At 39.2% G+C, this 20,482-nt stretch overlaps 3 protein-coding genes across 5 annotated transcripts in view; 1 reads left to right on the forward strand and 2 right to left on the reverse strand.

The window, feature by feature from the left end:
- Positions 1-2,083, reverse strand: part of igf2r (insulin-like growth factor 2 receptor) — a 28,351-nt gene extending 26,268 nt beyond the window's left edge. The window contains exons 1-2 of the mRNA XM_068342579.1: positions 1,888-2,083; positions 760-899 (exon numbers count right to left, since the gene is read on the reverse strand). Of these exons, the coding sequence (XP_068198680.1) occupies positions 760-899; positions 1,888-2,018 (271 nt within the window). The 5' untranslated portion in view covers positions 2,019-2,083. The remainder of the gene's footprint in view (positions 1-759; positions 900-1,887) is intronic.
- A 2,145-nt stretch (positions 2,084-4,228) lies between these two features.
- On the forward strand, positions 4,229-8,486 carry ttll2 (tubulin tyrosine ligase-like family, member 2). The gene is made up of 4 exons (XM_068342815.1): positions 4,229-4,297; positions 4,764-4,998; positions 5,560-6,935; positions 7,132-8,486. Exons 2-4 carry the CDS (start codon positions 4,777-4,779, stop codon positions 7,457-7,459), a joined length of 1,926 nt encoding a protein of 641 aa, XP_068198916.1. The 5' UTR covers positions 4,229-4,297; positions 4,764-4,776; the 3' UTR covers positions 7,460-8,486.
- A 120-nt stretch (positions 8,487-8,606) lies between these two features.
- si:dkey-119m7.4 (uncharacterized protein LOC560629 homolog) lies at positions 8,607-17,205 on the reverse strand. Of its 3 annotated transcripts, none has more exons than XM_068342819.1 (10): positions 16,616-17,205; positions 15,972-16,075; positions 15,739-15,893; positions 15,313-15,481; positions 14,771-14,894; positions 11,580-11,686; positions 11,220-11,431; positions 11,030-11,138; positions 10,077-10,289; positions 8,607-9,883 (listed from the first exon to the last, which is right to left on the reverse strand). In XM_068342819.1, exons 1-9 carry the CDS (start codon positions 16,964-16,966, stop codon positions 10,085-10,087), a joined length of 1,536 nt encoding a protein of 511 aa, XP_068198920.1. In that variant the 5' UTR covers positions 16,967-17,205; the 3' UTR covers positions 8,607-9,883; positions 10,077-10,084. The 3 variants fall into 3 exon arrangements, with proteins under 3 accessions (XP_068198920.1, XP_068198918.1, XP_068198917.1); XM_068342817.1 differs by having other exon boundaries at positions 11,211-11,431; XM_068342816.1 differs by having other exon boundaries at positions 11,030-11,431.
- Between the last annotated feature and the right edge of the window lie 3,277 nt (positions 17,206-20,482).

Here is a 20,482-nt window from a genome sequence, read left to right on the forward strand (position 1 = left end):
GTTCAGTAATTATTATAAATATCAGGAAACTATTCACCAGTCATTAAATACTTACAAGATATTTTAAAAATTTAAATTGAGAATTGGTTAAGGAGGCCCGTCTTGCTGTTGAGTTACTTAAATAAATATCAGGAAACTATTTACTAGGTATTAAATATTTATGACATACTTAATGCATTTAATTTGTGAATCAATTAATACAACATGCAACTGATGGTCTTCCATCAGTTAACTGATTTGCAAATCAAATTTAGATTTGGTCCTTTCTAGTGAAAAAGCAGAAAAGACAAACATGGTTCTCTGGTTCATGGTTTCTCTGTTAAAATACACTAACATGCAAGTTAGTGTTGAAACTCAAGACTCTAAACAGTCTACAGCACTGCTGTGAAAGAGCCATGAAATGTGCTACTGTGTGGTTGTCATAAGACACACTAGTCAAAGAGCAGCAGCAGCACTTAAGCTTCATTAAAGAACAACAAACCAATCAGAACAATAACCTGGAGCCACATGAGGACACAAAAGATATGGTGGACTCTTGCCACATTATTCATACATCTTGTATAACAACACCACACCAGACCAAAGACGAATGCACAAATTATTTTTTTTCTTCTGTTTTTGGCTTCATACCATTGTCATATCTGCCTTTAAAAATTGACAGATGGTCATGATGACACCTCACCTGACTGCTAAAAGATATATTATGTTAACTGCTGATCCTACGATACAATCCAGTGCACTCCAGTAGACTTTACTCACCGACGGACTGGCTTGTGTTGGTGGTGAGGTTCTTGGCACAGACAGCAGTATCTACTCCACAGCTGGTTGGTGGTGAGGACTCGCAGAGCTTTAGTGTGTAGCTCACCTTATGATCTAGGTCTATGGCCTCCCATTTATAACTAGAATGCAAGGAATATGTCAAAATTCAGAAAACAAAATCAATGTTTAGTCTTTTTCATTCACACTACCCTTTACATCAGACACCTTAATACAGCACATGTTCAGTACAGACAGTTTGCTTACATAGATGTGCATTATCCATATATGAAATGCGAAAAGAATAAAGCTTAAGAAAGTCTGTGAGTTATAGCTTTTCATTACTTGCTTCAGGTGCCATGAAGTTAAAAGCGAGCCTGAGCTCACGGTCACAGTAACCCGGTTATCTTGTCTTGCCTTATGGTTGTGTCAATATTTGAACAACTGTTTCATGAGTGTTAACGAGAGCAGGGCTATCAACAACAGTCATCACTCACTCGACCTACAACACACACATTGTTCCCTCTTGTGAAGCTGTTTTCTGGGTAGAATTGTCTACCGGTTGTCATTTTCCGAAACGCGTCATTTGACGATGCTAACATTTAGCGCTGGCGCTAACGTTGACGTTACATGGCAGTTTTTCATGTAACGTTTTCATATATGGTAAGCTAGGCTATACTTTAGCTAGCCATAAACAAAACTAGCTTTAGCTGTCAAGTCCGTGGGCTTTAGCTCCTAGGAAGGAAGCTCAGTCAAGTAAGTTAGCTAGCTAGCTTGTTGATTAAAACTTATGTTTTTTAAGCATGTTTTTTTCAATAAGACTATTTGTAGCAATATGTTGATATGTCTAGCTAAATGTGTTGGTTCTTAGGTGACTGTAATAGTACCGTTGACAAACACAGATTTCAAAGTTAGTATTCTTACTGGAACAAAGACCTGACTGATTGGAGAGAGCAAGGGTCGTGTATTATCAGGTGAACGTGGCTAAATATACTGTTTAGGCAAACAAATGATCGAAAAACAACGCATTTCTGGCTATGTTTAGCTCTCTATTTGAGGACAAAACGCTGTCAACATCAATGTTAATTGCCCTGTTTTTAGTTACACCGTGCAGCAAGGGGTGTGTGTTACCTGCAGAGGTCCTGGTACCACAGAGTGTTGTCTTCCGCTCCAGTCCGAAATAACAAACATCCCAAGCATGTTACAAAGAAAAGCAGCAAATTAGGAGACGCACAAAGATTAAATTTATAACACAAAAACATTTTGAACGTCAAATATGTATATACTGTATGGGAAGTTTAACTAAGACGACATGATACAGCAGTCTATCCGCTCTGAACCAAATCAGAAGGAAGTGACTGAGCCACATGACAAGACATCACATGACGCTCATGACGAACACAGATGCTGCATTCATGTCCATGCGAAAAAGTGCTCACAATTTTATTTTTATTTTTTTAAAACCAAAAATTAGATTTAGATTTAAATTTAGATTGAAAATTATTCAAAAAATCCGAAAAAAGCGACCTCGAAAAGTTTGGAAAGCGTTTACAAATAAAATGTGATGAATTGTTAAGAAAATGCATGAATAAATAAAAATTCACATGCCACACGCCCCCAATCGGCTGGAAGAGGCTCCAGCACTCCGGAATCCGCGACAGTGGATGAAGCGGTTTGAAGATGAAAGAAGGAAGATTAAGAAAAGCATTTTAAGAGCAAACATCATATTAGAGCTCATAACAAACATAACTGACTTCAAATTGATGCTAGTTTACGAGTGTTACAGTATTAGTCATAATTAAATTTACAAAATGTTGACGTCAGAGAAGTTCTATTTAACGTAAATATATGCTTTGATTGAAAAAACCCAAAATAAAGTTGTTGATTTCAAAAAATTTCAGTTTGGTCTTAAATATTCTTATGAATACCTGTGTTAAAACAAAACAAAAACAAACAAACAAAAATCACATTTTGACATGTAACAGGTATTTATTACGTCTTTCATCATTCAATTAACAACCAGATATTTTTTTGGATTAAATATGTCCATTGTCTTACTAAATTGATATGTATCCAGTTTTTACAATTACCCTTACCTGTTGTATGGTCTATGGTCCCTGAACGCAGCATACCTTACAGGATGCAGTCAGGCAAATAAGAGACTGTGGGTTGTGGAACATTTATTTTATAATTTATTGTCCACCGTGTTGTACCTTTTCATGATCGTTTTACAAGTAGAGTTTGTTAAGATCCATGAAGTTACTCCTTGGGGCAAAATTATTCATGTTATAGAGCCCCGCATGTGATGTGTTGCGTCCCCTAGTGGTCACAATGCACAGTGAAGTTATTTTCCCTAGCGTATATCACATTTCGTTATTTTCGATTAATTCTGGAGTTTTGACACTTTTTCCTCCTTTGCCCTACTGTACATTAATTAAAATCATTATTGAGTGCATTCTTATTTTCTTTACCACTCTGATGCGTGACCGATGGAGTGTAGATGAGACCTAACTAACTTGATTAATCTGGTCAACAAATATTTATGCAGACTTTGAGCCTGCTGTTACCAATAAAATTTTTGCCACATAAGAGAAGAAGGGAAGAAGGCATACAGTATCATCACTTCTATATATGACCATTGTTTTGTGGCTGGTAAACATGCTTGAACACACATCCAGCATTTACAAACATGATCATTCATCTGGAAACATATTTGTGGTCACTGATCACAATATATTTACTATGTTTTGAGCCAGCCTTTGATTTCAACAGACTATGGTTACAAGCAATGACTCACAATACACACTGATATTTGATGGAGTTTAAAATATAAAATGTTTCATGTTGGATTTAATTTACATTTTGTCTGTATCATTTTAAGACCATGCACATTAATTCAGAGTAGTTTCAGTCTATGAGATGGATTTCTCAAGGAACACAACTGTTGTGCCAAAGACAGCACCTATGAAACATACATCAATTGCTTATTTGCACATGATATTCAGTGTTGTGTTGCACTGAGGTGTTTCAATACAAATTGGAAAGACAGAAATCATAAACACATCTTAAGAAAATAAAGTCCTGTACAAATTGAACCACGATCCAAAGAGTTTTGCCTGTACTGCATTCCTAACATCTCTGGTCACCATGATGTTTTATATACTGTACTGTACTTTTTTATATATACTTTAGCTGTTAAGACGGAATCTTATACCAGTCCTCACATGCCTACCGTAGTTAATCAGACAACAGCATGCCTGTAACAATACTAATGTAACTAGAGCCATTCAATCATGTCATAATCATGTCGCAACACAATCACAAGTATTGTTCTGTAAAACAGATGCTTCTCGTACTAAAACCTGTCTGACTTCCTATAATCTGATTTGGTATGTGAGTCCATTTGAGTCTGTAGGAGGAGCTAAGAGAACAGACTGCTGCTCTCTACAGTATGCAAGAGTCTGAAGGAACCACTCTCACCGTCTGTCATTTACCTGACAGATACTCAGACCATTAGGAAATGTGACTTCAGCACTCCAAGGTAAGACAGATCATACCATTCCAGTTAAGCAATTTTCTATATTCTACAGTTTATGGAGCATTTATATTAAAATCCTGGATAATTCATTTCCAGGTACGATTCAAATTTATATCTCAAAAAGGTCACATTGTACATGTTTCTTCTTTAATTATGATAGAATGTAGTTTGGAAAAGTCTATTTTCCTGCTTTCATACGGATATCTTTCAGTAACACATGTCTGGAACACTGAAATTCAAATGTGATCCGTCTGTCTGTGAAGGGGAGAACAGGAAGAGTCATGGTTTTTTTGGGTCTGCTTTACTTTCCATGGAAATACAGTAGTATGAGACCAGAGGAACTGTTAAACTGTATAATAGTAAATTACGCAAAAGAAAACATTTTTTCTACTTTCATTTTTGGGTTAGTCAGACAACTCCACAACCTATAGGACATAAAGTTCTTATAAAGCCTGTATCTGCACTACAGTATAGAATGCTGTATGGCTGCGTCCCTGGTGTTCAGACTCCATAACAGAGGTCCAAAGCTGGTAAAGGAGGTGCTCCTGGAGCGTGGATGGGTGGAATATGATGAAGACAAACGAGAGGAGGACGACTGGAATCTTTACTGGCGTGTCTCTGCATTTCACAACTCAGAGTATCATAACCTGTTGCCATGGCAGCGTTTCAACCACCATCCCAAAACAGCTGGAATCACACGCAAGGTGATGATCCGATGATTTTGTCATTACAGAGTTATTGTTATTAAAGTGTTATTACTACTCTTTTCAGTATTTAATTCAGCTTTTAAAGCTTTCAAACACTGCTAAAAGGGATTTTTATTCATGCAAAATCACAACATTTTATCATTAGGGCCTCTGATATAATGATCAATTACTGTATATTACTTATTATATTACTAAAAAGCTGCATCTATAAGTTGCATATTTAAATAGATCAGTAAATTAGTCCGAATGCCCTCAAATAAGTCTGTCTCCATCAAAATTAGTCATTTTTATGTCAATGTTTGTGGAAACTTCTGCCAGCGTAGAAGATAACAGGTACATGTTGTGGATGCACTTATTGTGTCTAGGTAAAGAGAATTAGCAGGTATAAAACTTAACCAATAAAACCAAAGTCTCAGAATTTTAGGATGAGAAATAAGCATAGAGAATAGTTTTGTTTGCTATTTGCTTGATTGGTTGCTTGTTTTTTTGTTTGTTTGCTTGTTTGTTTATACACTGATGATCAAACTGTAATAGAAAGCCTTGTACTTCTTTTGGAAGGATCACTTAGCACGTAACCTGAGGAGAATGAGAGCCACATTCGGTTCAGCCCTCTATGACTTCAGTCCCACCGTCTTCATCCTCCCCAACGATTACATCCGCTTCCTGGCTGAATACAACAGACTGCGTCTGATGAGAGGATTGTCAGTCTACTGGATCTGTAAGCCTGTAGATCTCTCCAGAGGCAGAGGGATCTTCGTCTTCGAGGATATTAAGGATCTGATCTACGACTGCTCCGTAATCGTTCAGAGATACATCAGTAACCCTCTCTTGATCTCTGGATACAAGTTTGACCTGAGGATCTATGTCTGCGTGAAGAGCTTCCATCCACTAACTGTATACATTCATCAAGAAGGGCTTGTGCGTTTTGCCACAGAGAAATACAATCTGTCATCCCTCCATAATCTGTACTCTCATCTCACCAACACCAGCATCAATAAATTTGGTCCATTCTACAAGACAAAAAAAGAGAGAGTGGGCCAAGGATGCAAGTGGACCTTGAGCGAGTTCAGGCATTTTCTCCACAGCCAAGACATTGGTGATGTTTTTTTGTGGCAGAAGATCAACAACATTGTCACCCTGACCCTTTTAACCATTGCTCCGTCAGTCCCCTCCTGTCCAAACTGTGTAGAGCTGTTTGGTTTTGATATACTCATTGATAACAAGTTTAAACCTTGGCTTCTGGAGGTCAACTACAGCCCTGCGTTGAATATGGACTGCCAAGTAGATATTACAGTCAAAAAAGGGCTAATCAGCGATCTGATTGATGTAATGAACTATACATTGGCAGACAGCTTAAGGGAGAGAGCATATGAGAGGAAACAGCACAAACAACCTCATTTCCTTGCTAAATACTCTTCACATGTTAAATCTCCACTCTCCAAGTTTAAAGAAACTACATCCCAGAAGCAAAGGAGTGGCAGCCAATCCTCACAAGCTCAGACACTCATGCTGCTAAAACATCTTTGCCAGCCTGTAAAGGTGAACCGAAAAGAGTCCAGACCACATGCTTTTATCGCTGAGTACCAAAGAAACCTTCCGCCTGTTGACTCAAATGACATATATAAAGGCAGGCCAAAAAAAATTAACACCACAGCCGCAAACACCCACAAACAAAAGACCCTAAACCTGATACTCAGCTCACATTCAAGGACAAATGAGTCAGAAGTAAACAAACAGAGATGTCTAGGTCTTGCACCGTGGTTGGAGGACGTCAGGATTCTTCACGTGTCTGATGTTACACGCCTGGGCGACACCGAAACAGAAGCTGACACGGAGCTGTCAGGAGGGAGAGGCGTTTCCTCCTCGATACATGATATGTCCCCGAGGGTGCTGGGTTCCAGGCTATCTGCTCATAAGCTCCCAAACATTCACAGGTTTGTTTTCTCTGAACAGAAGTAACATATTACATAATAAAACTGACTCAAAGTAATAGTGAAGTCTTTAGCTTTAGTTACATGACATACTGTATTTCTGAAAGGTATGCACCAAGTTAACATCTGCTACCATGTGGCGATTTTGTTATTTTAATGCTATTATTTTAAGCTGAACTAAAGTTTTGTGATTGTCCAGCAGGTCTAATCACAAGCCGGTGAGGATTCCCCCAGAGAGAAGCATAGCACCAAATGTACATCATATTCCTCCACCCAGAGTTGGGGATTTCATTCGGACTTTCCCTTTTAATTTGGCCACTCTGAGGGCCTCACAGCATAAACTGGAAATTAAAACAGTCGTTCAAGAGCTTCACAAGCTGACTGCTCAGTTGGCCACGATGGATAAGAAGTTGTGGGGAAAAGAGAAGGAGGGCAAGAAGAACAAAGTTGATGAAGAAGACTTTGATGCTCTGTTGTGGGGGCTGAAGGATACCCCACTGCTCAGTCACTTCCTAAAACCCAGTTAAGAGTGGCACCTTTCTACTTTTTCCTCTCGTCTTGCCACTGATCAACATTTCCCAAAAGTTAAGTAGCATACAGCATGATGAAATTATTACAAATATATTTATTTCAATTTCAGTATATTTTCTCCCATTGAAGCAGACATAATTTAATGGAGCAAACAGTTAAACTGAGAGTATGAAATCAGGGTTGGGGATTGACATATCTGGCTCAGACAACCTATCGACTTGCATTGCATGACCACGCAATGAGGTCAGACGGTGCTTTGACACCACCTTTTGTCTGTTCTCATAAATTATTGTCAGGGTGCTTAAAGAACACTTATCAGTGTAATCCAAACCTGAATAAAGGAGCACTCTGGAATTTCTGTCAGCAAAATAAGGAGCAATCAAAAATATACATCTAAGGTAAGTCAGGCTGAGAATTGAAACACCTTTCATCATTCGCTGCTCTCCTCTTTGTCCCCAGTAGTTCTCTCTCATGAAAGGAGGACCAAAGGCAGTAGTGCAGCACGGCTTCATTTAATACAAAAACTGAACTGGAATTACGGCATCACAAAAGTGTTTAAATTCTTTCTGGTTTTGCTTGTCTTCATCATACAGTGATGTTCTGTATAAAGAACACAACTGCTTCAGAATGGATTTCTACATCTCTGTACCCTTTGTGAATCAACCAAAGCATTATTAAATTAGGGAGTTCCTCTCTCTAATTCAAGGCAGAACTTTTCTTTTTCAAGGAACGTTTTTTGTTTGGCAGTATGACATGAAAATTTCTTAGCCTTATGGATCGACAGAATGAATCACATCTTAGTTGGCAATAAAATACACACATTAACTTCTTGTCAAGATTTCTCCTGTGAAATTCTCATATCCATCCTACATCCTAGTGAGATTTTAATTTAGCAGAACATAAAGACATATTTATCACACAAAAAGAAGCAAAACAGTTCTTACTACAAAAACATGAGTCCCAAACTTCAGTACTGAAAAATTTCTTTATAATGCAGTGTTTATGAATGTATCAGCATAATAATTTCATAGACATCAAAAAAGACAACATGAAAAAACACTATAATGACACTGGTTAAGTTGTATTTCAAGTACTCTATACAGTACGTTAATACCTGCAATAAAAGACGTTGTAGTCACCATCCACCAACGGGTGTCAGCATTTCTTATGCTGCACCTGCTATTGTTGTTATTACATCCCACTTCAAAGCGGTGATGTATTGTAATTGTCAGTGTTGGTGTGTTAGTCTGTTCGTCTGTCAATCAGTCCGTTTGTCCACTAAATATCTTCGCAACTGTTGCAGATAGAAAGATGAAACAAAAAGCAGATTACTCTGGCGGGAAAGGGGATGAAAATGAGATGATGACCTTGACCTCGAGAAAACTAAGTCAAGGTCAAATTTCAACTTTTGTACACTAAGGAACCAGATAAAATAGAAAGACGAGGTTAAAGGCCAGTGTGAGTGAGACCATAGATCAAAGCTACTGCTTTGATCTACCTATGCACTAGCTTCGATCTATGGTCTTACTCACACTGGCCTTCTACATACAGTATGCACTAGTCTATGCACTACCCTACTCTGAAAGTAGGTCAGGGTAAGTCGCGGGATGTTGCAGTCACTGACTGCCTTGTTCTTTTCTGTAAACATACATCAGCTCATCAGACCACAAAGTGCTGGGTTCACATATGAGTCATTTTTACAATCAAAGATAGAAAAGAGGAAACGTCACCAAAATAATTACTCATTTTCAGCGGGTGAAAAGCAACATTTACATTTATAGATTTTAGATATACAGTACTGTAGTATACAAATATGCACATTAACTCCTCGTAGGTGTTTAGTTATTATATTATTAGAATTTGTATGTTTTATTTCTATAGTTTAGGATTTTACATTGAGAATATGCAACATTATCATAGATATGCTGTATAGAAAAAGCACCACGTCTGTTTAATGCTCACATATATCTTCACTCTAGAGTTATTTTGTTCCACTGTCAGAAGTAAGCCAATCAATGAATACCAAACAACAAATGTAAATAGGCATGAATTTTTACAAAAAATAATGTAATAGTATACACACTTGGAAGTAAACTTTATGAAGTACACATACTTTACATTTTTATATTGCTTTAGCGCCCCCATGTGGACAAAAGTGGTGGTGTTTTTTGAAATTGAATTTACATCTCCCGGGTGGTATCATCTGCACAGACAAGGCTCAGTAACAATGTTACAAAATGTTGCTTTCTATTAACGTGTTGACCACTGTGTCCCTCATCTACATATTTATGTATCAGTAGCAGCATAATTTACTGAAATGGCATGTATTTGCCTTGGGAACGGTACTATAGGTTCTGCTGATGTTCATAAGTCCACCCGGGTGCTGTCAGCACATTGGCTTCAAACTGCTATTCTTCTCACTGAGAAAAAGATGCAAAATGAATGAATGAATAAACAAATATATGAATGAATAAATCAATACATGTCATTTATCTCTGCTGAGAGAATCACTAAGGTCACTTCGCAAGAGTTTGAAAAAACACTTTTTTAATTTTATCTTCATCTACTTAACTCTTTTGACAAAAAATTAATCAAAAAGTCTATGTGTCAAACCTGAGGTTTCATCCCTCCACATCTTCAATGGTGTCAGGCAGGGCCTTGTTGGCTGTGTCAGGCAGCAGCAGGGTGAGGACAGAGCCCAGTAGAGGGCACAGGCCACACAGAAGCATTGGAACATGAGGGCTGAAGCTCTTCAGAAAGTACAGCATGGGAGCCAGGACCCCTCCGGTCCGGGCACACATGGAGCCGATACCAATCCCATTTTGCCTGCGGGTGATAGAATGGTCAGGAAACACATGATATACATGTCATGTCAGCTAACTGTGCTAAAACTAGCTAGAAAATAATGCAGCGTTATTTACCAACATAGAATCATCATTAAAAGGTGTAAATAAAATTAATAATATACATTATTATTACTACAGTGATGTGTTTCTGCGATGGAGCCTCATGTCATAGTGTCACGGTGTTTTTCTGTGGGAGTTTGACTGTGGGAGCTCAGCACTGATGGGAGGGTTCAGTGTTCCACTGGGAGGGTTATGATCCTTGAAGAAACCAATAATGTAATAACAGCTGATATCATAATAAATTTGCCCGTTTTTTAAATGTAGTAGGCCAGTAATGTAAGAACTGGCCAATAATGTAACAAAAGTCCTGAACCTATAATGTAATAACTTTTGGTTTATAACGTAATAATTAGAGGTTATGATTAGGGTTAGAAATAAATTATTACATTACTAGCCTTACGTTAATGGCTCAGGACTTTTACTACGTTACTGGCCAGTTATTATGTTGTTGGCTTATAACATTTCAAAAACAGGCAATTTATTGGGTTATCGGCTGTTATTACGTTATTGGCTGTTATTACGTTACCGGTTTTCACAGCCCTTTAATGATTTTTGAAGGACAAAAAAAAAAATATTGACTGATATTGTTTGTTTTAACATCGTCAAATGTTGTTTACAGGGTGAACAAATTGTGATGTACAAAGGTAGCGAAACACTCACCTGATCACAGTCGGAAACACCTCAGCTGAGTAGACATAAATGATAGAAAGAGAAGCCGTGATCCCAAACTTCCCGGTCATGGCTAATGCAGTTTTAATGAGAGTCTGATCTATAAGAGATGCCGGAGATGAGTGAGAGGTCAACCTTCGGAAAGAGAGGAAACATGGTAAGGGGATGAGACCTTTCATACCACTGGGGATAAAGACAGTCAGCAGGCAGGCCACCCCACCCACAGCCAGGAAGGCTATTTGGGAGAACTTCCTGGAGCGGTTGATGGTGAACAGGATGATGGTGCGAGCAGGCATCTCCACCAGGCCAAAGATCATTTGGGTCAGATAGATGTTCATTCCAAAGGAAGAAATGTTGAGAGATAGCCCATAGTACACAAGCACATTGGCAAACCTGAGATGGATGGAGAGAAGTGGAAGCATAGCATCATTAGAAAAGAGATAAATTTAAGCAACGAGTCTCAAAAGAGATGAGGATGCATTTCATGTTGAGGTTGAGGCTTGAAACTTCTGTAAAATGCAAAGGTAACATTTGTACTCACCAGAGATAAAAAATGATCAAAGATCTCTTCCTCATTTTCGGCGTTCGAACAAGGTCTATAAATGAGTGCTTTTTCTTCTCCTCTGGCTTCTCTTCACTGTTGCAGGTCTGGTGAGTCAGAGATGTTGCAGTCAGGGTCAAAAGTGGCAAAATGTAAACAAGCAAATGAAATAAATAGTTGATATTAGAGTGATAATGAGTGATAATTTCATCCTTGAATTGCCACCTTATCGTGGTGGGGGAGTTTGAGTGACTAATGATTCTAGGAGGAATGTTATCAGGGGCTTTATGCTTCCGGTAGGGTCTCCCATGGTAAACAGGTCCTAGGTAACAGGTCAAAATAAAAGCTGTCCAAAAACAACAATGAAGATAAGTAAACCCAGGACCATTACGTCACCCAGTATGGCACAACTGGGGCAGCCAACGGGATCCCGACTCAGATTTGGGGCTCACAGATTTCAGTGCCTGGTGGCTAGGCCTCTATCCATGGGTTAGAGTTCGAGGGAGTTTGCCCATCTAGGCCATATGTGCTTTGTGGATCTGGAGAAGTCATTTGACTGTATCCCTCATGGTATCTTGTGGGGAGTGGAAGCTGGAGCTTGATTCACATTGCTGGCCGTAAGTCAGACCTGTTCCACGTGCATGTTGAACATCGACATGACTGCTCTGTATCACTGGTCCTGCTCAAAATCTTTATGGAAAGAATTTCTAGGCACAGCCAGGGGCTGAAGGGAGTTCAGTTTTGGGCCTAAAGGATTTCATCTCTGCTTTTTGCAGATGATGTTGTCCTGTTGGCTTTGTCAAACCTGGACTTTCAGCGGGCACTGAGGTGGTTTGTAGCTGAGTATGATGCGAGTGGGATTAGGATCAGCACCTCTGGAAAAAGATGTTCTGGTCTCTCCGGGTCATTGAGAAGTCTTTGTCACAAGTGCAGGAGTTCAAGTATCTTGGGGTCTTGTTCGCGAGTGAGGGAAGGACGGAACATGAGAGTGACAAATGGTCTGGTGCAACAACTGCAGTGATGCAGTCGTATAGGTTAGTTGTTGTGAAGAAGGAGCTGGGTCGAACGATTGCTCTTGATTTATCTATGTTCGTCGTCTTACCTATGGTCATGAGTTTGGAGTCATGACCGAAAGGACAAGATCCCATATACATGTGGTCAAAAAGATTTTCCTCCGTAGAGTGACAGGGCACACCCTCAGAGATATGGTCAGCAGCTCGATCACTAGGGAGGAACTCGGAGCAGAGCTGCTGCTCCTCCATATTGAGTGGAGTCAGCTGAGGTGTCTCGGGCATCTGTTTCGGATGCCTCCTGGACGCCTCCATGGAGTGATGGAGAAAAGTATCGGCATCCCAGCTCAAATTGTGGCCTCTGTGACCCAGCTCCGGATAAGCAGTTGAAGATGGATGGATGAATGGATAGATGAGTGATCATTTCAGATTGATGTGCAGCCTGATAATAGAATGATGGCCATCATAAAAATCATCACACTCTTCCATCGACTGAAACAACTTTTGCAAGAATGATCTATGAAGTTCACAAATTGCGTTCATTTGTTTTCATAATCAAATATAAAATACGATTTTAAATCATCAGATGAGAACTACCAAGCATTTTAAGATGTTTGGTTTTCTAAAACCAAGTAGAAATGGAAGACTAATTGTTCTCAGATCGAGGGTCCTTGAGGCAGGCTCAACCTCAGGGGGGCACTTTATCTTTTGAAATTGTGTGTGACAACCTAATTTGCTTCTTTCATTGACCAGAAATTCAAGCACAGGGTTTTTCATCAGGTTTCTGAGGTAATGATCAAGTTAATGATCCTTCCAAGGCAATAATATTTGTAAATCTTTTACAGTATACAGTATATACTACTGACAGTATATACTACTGACCTATATAACCAGTATCTAGAGTCTAGGTATGTCTCTTATCTCTTAATATTGCTATTACTTTTATAATTTAATTTATCCAACCATCACATAGTTTCACAATTAAATGATTGTACTGTGAGTCCCATAATAACGCTCATAATGTGACTCCTGGCCCATGACACCCTGGAATCAAATTGGTATTAGTATTAGTTTGATAGCTATTCAAAATAATCAATAATTTTCTAACAATAGTTATCGTCGAGATCTTCCTTAATAACTTCATATCTAAGAATGCTTGATCCAGATCCAGATCAGACACTGATATACACTGGAATTATGGGGATGTCATTGTGTCATTTTTGGGAAATTATTGTGGAAAACTTTTATCTATCTATTCTATCTTTAATCAAGATAGAAGATAAATAATTTTAAATGCCCCCAAACGGGAAAGAATTCTTTAAACAAATTCTGATTCCAGATTGTGATCATGACCATCATAGAGTTTCTTGGGTTATATCTTACCTATAAAAGACACAGAAGACACTTCTATACTTTCATGGCAGACACAATAAAAACACTCCAAGGTTGGAACAATTTATCAGCTCTTAAAACCAATTATACCTTTCATGTTATAATGATGTCTTATCTTTTTGTTGGGAAGGTCACCAGTCTAAGGTTCAGTCTGTCTTTGAAAATGTTACTCTATTTGATGTCCTCCTTGAACTGTCTGGATTTCCCACTTACAGTATTTTACTACCACTGCTATTTAAAATCTTCTTAAATTCCTCATTGTCCTTGCTGCCTATTCAGCTACATCTTTAATAAACTGTCTACACTCACTCACTTACAGAATATTGACAAATGATTTAAGCTGTTTCAAGCATTTATTACTCTGGATTCAGAATAGATGACAAGAACCTGATTATAACAAACAAGTCTTTGCAGATCGTGACCCCATTCCTAGTTCCACCTCACAAACTGACCTTTCCCATCCCCCACACCACTGCAAAACAAAAGGACAGATATTTGCTATTTGAGTCCCAGCCCTCAGGAGTCTCTCCCCTGACCAGTAGCATTTCTGAATCTGCTCAGCATATCTTAAGCTCCTGATTCACAAACACACACATGCACGCACACACACGCACGCACGCATGCGCACACACACACACAAACACACACACAACACCTTGAGAGAAGATGTTCTTTGTACCCATATCATCTGTGTGATTCATAAACTGGTAATGATGGTTTGGCCCAGAACATTATGCACATCTTTGAGGACCAGTAGCCTGTTGGGAGTAAAAAAAACAAAGACTGTACCTTACTGACGTCCATATCTTTAGTTAAGGGATTCCCATTAATTTCTGCTGCTTTCCGGATCAAATCCCATGCTTCTTCTTCTCTACCATTGGCCATTAACCAGCGGGCTGACCTTGGCAATACCCTACAAATGGAAGGCAAATTGTTGCACCCTGCTGACAAATATTTGCACTTGGAACTACAAGCTGCACATAAAATTAGTTGTAACAGCAATCAAAATGTAAGAAATGGTAAACAATGACCTTATGATCCACTAGTACACGCCTTAACTACATAACCCCCAGTCTCATATTTTAATTTACTAGATTTCAGGTGGAGGTTGGTTTGCATTTTCTCTGTACGTTGTCTCACGCCACATTGCACAACTGATGTTGCCATAACTCTGAAGCTAAAACACATCCTTTTTGTTGAAAGCAGCATCTATAGTGAACCGACAATTGCCATACATGGCTCTGTTCCAAACTCCTCTTCTAATTTAAGCGTACATAAACTGGGCATGGGATAAAGATGGCCTCATTTGTGTTAAACTGTTGTCCACTCACCAGATATAGAAAATGAAAATGAAACCAGGCATGGAGATAGCCAGCTGAAGTTTACGCCAGTCTCTTACAAGGTATGCTACTCCGGCCAGAATAATGTAACCAAAGCCAAAGAAATAATCAGTAAGTAAACCAGCCAACATCCGCTCCTTCGGGCCCGTCCATTCTGTGCCTATACGAGAAACAAAGGGGTAGGGATTTATGAATTATAACTTAATCTATATGAACACTGTCCAAACTTTAATGTCTTTAACAGAGGGTGAACACAACATTTATTTCATATTGAATAAAAACTGGAATAAAGGTAAGCTAAAATGAAGCACCTTTTTTAAAATCATGATGCACATCATTGCATTTTAGGTACTATCACTGTACTATCGCAATCCTTTTGACAAGGTGAGCCAGTTTAAGATACAAAATGAATTAGACCTAAAACAAAGGCATTCATGATGACGCCAGAGATGGATGTTCCGACAATGAAGCGGAGGGCGGTGTACACATAGAAATTAGGAGCAAATGCAGCAGCACACCCAAACACAGCTTGGATGGACAGGCTGATGAGGATAATGATCCTTCGACCATACCTGAAACAAGACAAATGGTGAATAAGATGTCAGGCGTTCCATCATTTCATCTCGAGGATTGATGTGTGTTCAATTTACTTATCAGCCAAGGTCCCAAAAACAATAGCTCCAACCAGGAGGCCAAACATGTAGAAGGAGGAGCCGATGTTGTTCAGACTGGCTCTATCACAAACCAGGTCCCACTGTAAGATAGAGCAAACACTTCACCAAAACATTTTTCAATTTTAAATTTACACCCATTTACTGTGGTTTTAATGGCTTCTTTTCATGATCCGAGACCTTTTAGTACAAGGTGTTGTCCAAATTTACCTTTGTGGAACTCTTTAGAATATATGTCAAAGCATCATAAGATAGAGCAGTTGATTCTCCATGAAATCATCCGATAACACTCAGCATTCTAAAAGGATTACTCATTATAATGATCTTTCCAGTTTCACACTATTCATGGTGATTTCCTGGTCGGTTTATGCTCTCCAAAAGATGTTCAATTTTCTTTCTGTACACTTCGTGCTCATTACCTTCATCGGAGAAAAAAATCGCTTGCTCAAAAAAAGCAGATTTCCATGAAATCAACTGAGTAGAAAATGTCGCAAAAATATTTTGGGAGTAGCAGTGCTTGGAAAGGCAGCAAACACCAGAGTGCAGTGCAATAAAAATCACATTCCTTAGCTGCATCCTGCCTTGAGAGTCCATCAGAGAAGCTGTTGTTTTTTTTCACTCACCTCAGTTACTATGGTGCTTTCAAATATTTCTTTGCTGTACTCCCAGCCCCCTTGGCATCTCTCAGTTGGATGTCCATCACCAAAAGCAACAATACTACTGCGGTTCTCGGGGGTTTTGCAGGACAAATCAGGCTGACCATCAGAGGTGTATTGAAGACTGAGGTTAAAAAACAGCTGAGAATTTGCTGAGGACTTTCCAGTTTGGCATACATGAGGGGGTACTGCCCCAGTGAAGATAGACACCAGCATGTGAAATGCCAGAAAGATTTGAGGTACACAGATCCATACATACAAAATCTTCTGGAACTTTCCGAAGCCCCCGATAAGGCGTAGAATTTCATCAAAGTTCATTTCTGTATTCTTTTAAAATATACACTCTTGAAAATGTACCACCTTATCTGATTTAAAATATCCAAAAATATGTTTGGAATGGAGCCTCCAAAGATATACAAGCAGATGAAGGCAGAACAGCAAGTCAAATATCTGAGATAAAATAAAAGTAGTTGAATGGATGCATGCCAGGCTGATATTTCACAAGTAGAGAGAGTATCCTCAGGTGTAACACATTTGTTGTGCTCCAGTCTAATAGGAACTTGTTGCTCTCTGTAGTGGACTGTGGAGCTGTCAGTGATTTAACCTCAACTAGATGGGAGTTAGCTCATGCAAGGGGAGGTGCCTGTTCTGTAAAGGAGGAGCTGCTCTGGGATGATGGCTGAGCAGTTGGTTTCATTCTCCACTTTGGTCCAGAACGTTTTAGAAATCTAACTTTAGGTAACCTAGTTAAGTTCAGACCAAGACTTTGGCAGATGGTGTGTTTGACAAACACATTTTATTGAATGCAGACATCCCTACACCGACAAATGACATGCTGTTTTCTGGTATATCTTTTTGTTTACCCCTGTATTCAGAATTTGTACATCTGATGCCATATGGGGTGAATAAGATACCGCACTGTCCACATGATTGAAGTGGGTAAAAACAACCAGGCAGGGTCTGCATTGACTACTTAAACCCCTTCTTCACTAACACATATGTAAATAGGTCAAATATTGGGTGAGCTGCAGTCACATGTAAGGGTTTCTACAGGTTTCAACAAGATACAACCACGTGGTTTTACCACACTTCATTTCAACTATGTCCACACCTGGTCAAACCCATTTGCTAAACTGGAAGGTAAATGAAGAAGTGTTTCACTGGTTAAAATATGAGAAGTATGTGCTGCATAGAAGAATGTAAATATTTCACATACTGGTGATGCGTAGCCAGTGGAAACAGGAAAATCTTTCTCCAAAGATAACCTATGGAAATTAGAAGGCATTGTGCTGGATTCAGGCTTACCCTGTAGATAGTCAGGTTTTTTGCCTGATATTTACACCTCTACATGGGCATCATTAGTAGCATGAAGCACATCAAAATGGTACTCAAATACTTGCTATGTTCGCCGTAGCATAGCCTCATCAATGGTCGCAATCAGTGATCTTTTGATTTAGGTCAGTGATGTCTGCCTCTTTGATACATGATATCTTTAGCATAACCCCACATAAAGAATCCAGGGGAATGATATCTGGGTGAACAATGGGGTCTGGAAATAGGGACGCCCCTCCCAATCAGTCTGGGAATGATTTTTTTTTTTGGGGATACTTAAGTAATTCCTGAACGGAAATTAAGAGCACACTCTAGTTGACTGATTGATTGTGGAACCCACAACACGCAATCCCCAATGTAATGGTGCACCAGTGTGCTGTAAAATGATGGTTGTTTGAAAGTCATGTACCTGTGGTGCCACATGGTCAATCAAGGTAAACTTTTGCAGTAATTGATGTCTTGCGGAAGAAAAAATGGAAGAATGAAGGGTTGTTATTGCGCATTGATGGAGACATGGTCAACAAATGAATGTCCAGGATGCTGTTCTATGGCCCTGTGTCTAGACTGCTGTTATAGAGCGAGAGCAATGTCAAAACACTGGGTGTGCCCCAGTCAGTCATGGGTAAAGATCGAGTTGACATTTATATCTGGAGCACCTCAGGAATAGGTTCCAACTGAAGTTTACTGCAGCAGAAACCATGTGAATACATAACAGGCTTGTACATACCAGAACAACAAGACATTGTCTGAGGTGTAATGGTTTGGAGTGTGTTGACTTTGTACTAAAGCCCCGCTAAAAATTGGAGGTATTTTGAATTGGGGGGACTCAACAGCGTAAACAAGTCCCGCTCTGACTTAGCGGTGGGCTGCCATCTCACAGAAAGACTGCAGGTTGTGTCGGTTGATGAGGATAGCGATTATGGTTAAACTCTTGTTCTTCGTCACATGAGTATGTTTTTTTAGTGATGGACTTTAAAATCGCATGTTTTTTTTTACTCACCAAACTCATAAAATTTTTTTGTGACTTTTTTTTTTTATGTGTCAGGATTTGAAAAACCACTGGTCCTTGTCTCATCACTCCCTACAGGTGACATGCATGTGTGTGAATACAGAAATGGCACAAGGTAAAAGGGTCGGGGTTCAGCGAATCACAAGGGTTATTAACCAGATAGAATGAAATATGTACTCAGCCAACAAAGAACACTGGGACCAGATATACTAAATCTTTGTAGTTCCCAGAGATTCCCTCACTCAGAATGTGTCCCTCACTGTTCTCAATGAAGCCTTGATCTACCAGTGTTATCTATGACTTTGGTTAGCATTTATCTTTTGACTTCCTATACTAGATAAACAACTGAGCGTGACTTTGAAGGACTTAACAGCTTTGAACATACATCTGGAAACAGCATAATGAAATTTCGTTATGACTCCCTAGTTTAGCAATAGACGAACCCTGAGCATATAGGGTGGATAGTAAGGTTACATGTTTAAGAAAATGTCTTAGCAGTTCCAGCATATTTTTGTTTAAAAATAATTACACAACTAAGTATCTTAAGGTATATGGATTGATTATATAATCAAACACGTTAAACATGAGTAAAAATTTTAACAACGTGCAATTAACCGATTTACTTCAACTTGCACAGGTTGGTGAAAGTGGGAGATCAGTTATGTGGTGAGTGGGGGTGCATGATATAAATTATTTATGATGATTCCTACTTGTTTAAATGACAAGTGAGTTCTGATCCCCAAGTATGTTACTTGTTTTGCAACGCCCATGGAGATCGCCTGGGGAACAGTAGGTGAAAGCTTGGGCAGAGAGGGAGCATGGAAGCCAGGGTGAATGCTCATGAGGTGTGTGGGGGAGGGACAGAGGCTATAGCCAGAGAGCTTAACCTACTGAATAAACAATTAAGCTCATTGGCCTCTGGAGGCTGCCTGCTGGTCGTCTGTCTGCTTAAAGCATGGGATTTCTTTCATTCCAGTCCCTGCACGACTCGTCTTCGTCTGTCTGTGGCCTCCAGCTTCTTCTCATTGGCATCTTTGTTCTCCCTCAGCTTCTTCCTCAAGCTGCTGAGTTTGTTTCCATCCACACAACTAAAAGCTTATTCCTTTTTTTTTAGAATAGCAGACATTATAATAGTATTTTTAGTAATACTGTACAGCAGCTGTTATAGTGGTATAGCTGTTGGTATAGTAGTACACATAGGTTTTATGGTATTACCTCAGGCATTATGGTAGTATAACAGTTATAGTAGTATAAATATTTTTATAGTAGTATAGCATTATAATATTACTACTTGTTATAATAGTATAAGTAGTCCTTGCAGCAGTGTAGCAGTCATTACTGTAGTATAAATAGTTCTAAGCCCACTCCAAATATGCGGATCTTATTCTGGCCTGCCCATGTGAATTCTCAGAGGGGTGTTGGCTTAATGTGGATGGAGGTGGAAGGACCGCTTTTCTCAGTGTAAATAAAATTGGAATGTGAACTCAAATACA

Source organism: Antennarius striatus, chromosome 19 (assembly GCF_040054535.1).
Source record: "Antennarius striatus isolate MH-2024 chromosome 19, ASM4005453v1, whole genome shotgun sequence".
NCBI classification, from domain to species: Eukaryota; Metazoa; Chordata; class Actinopteri; order Lophiiformes; family Antennariidae; genus Antennarius; species Antennarius striatus.

What these genes read in the sequence shown, in the direction of transcription:
- ttll2 (XM_068342815.1), top strand. Translation starts at nt 4,777, where the DNA reads ATGGCTGCGTCCCTGGTGTTCAGACTCCATAACAGAGGTCCAAAGCTG. An exon ending in CAGCTGGAATCACACGCAAG is followed by an intron (nt 4,999 to 5,559) that starts GTGATGATCCGA and finishes TTCTTTTGGAAG; the next exon opens with GATCACTTAGCACGTAACCT. An exon ending in AAGCTCCCAAACATTCACAG is followed by an intron (nt 6,936 to 7,131) that starts GTTTGTTTTCTC and finishes GTGATTGTCCAG; the next exon opens with CAGGTCTAATCACAAGCCGG.
- si:dkey-119m7.4 (XM_068342816.1), bottom strand. Translation starts at nt 16,966, where the DNA reads ATGAACTTTGATGAAATTCTACGCCTTATCGGGGGCTTCGGAAAGTTC. An exon ending in CATGAATGCCTTTGTTTTAG is followed by an intron (nt 15,482 to 15,738) that starts GTCTAATTCATT and finishes TTTCTCGTATAG; the next exon opens with GCACAGAATGGACGGGCCCG. An exon ending in ATTTTCATTTTCTATATCTG is followed by an intron (nt 14,895 to 15,312) that starts GTGAGTGGACAA and finishes TTCCATTTGTAG; the next exon opens with GGTATTGCCAAGGTCAGCCC.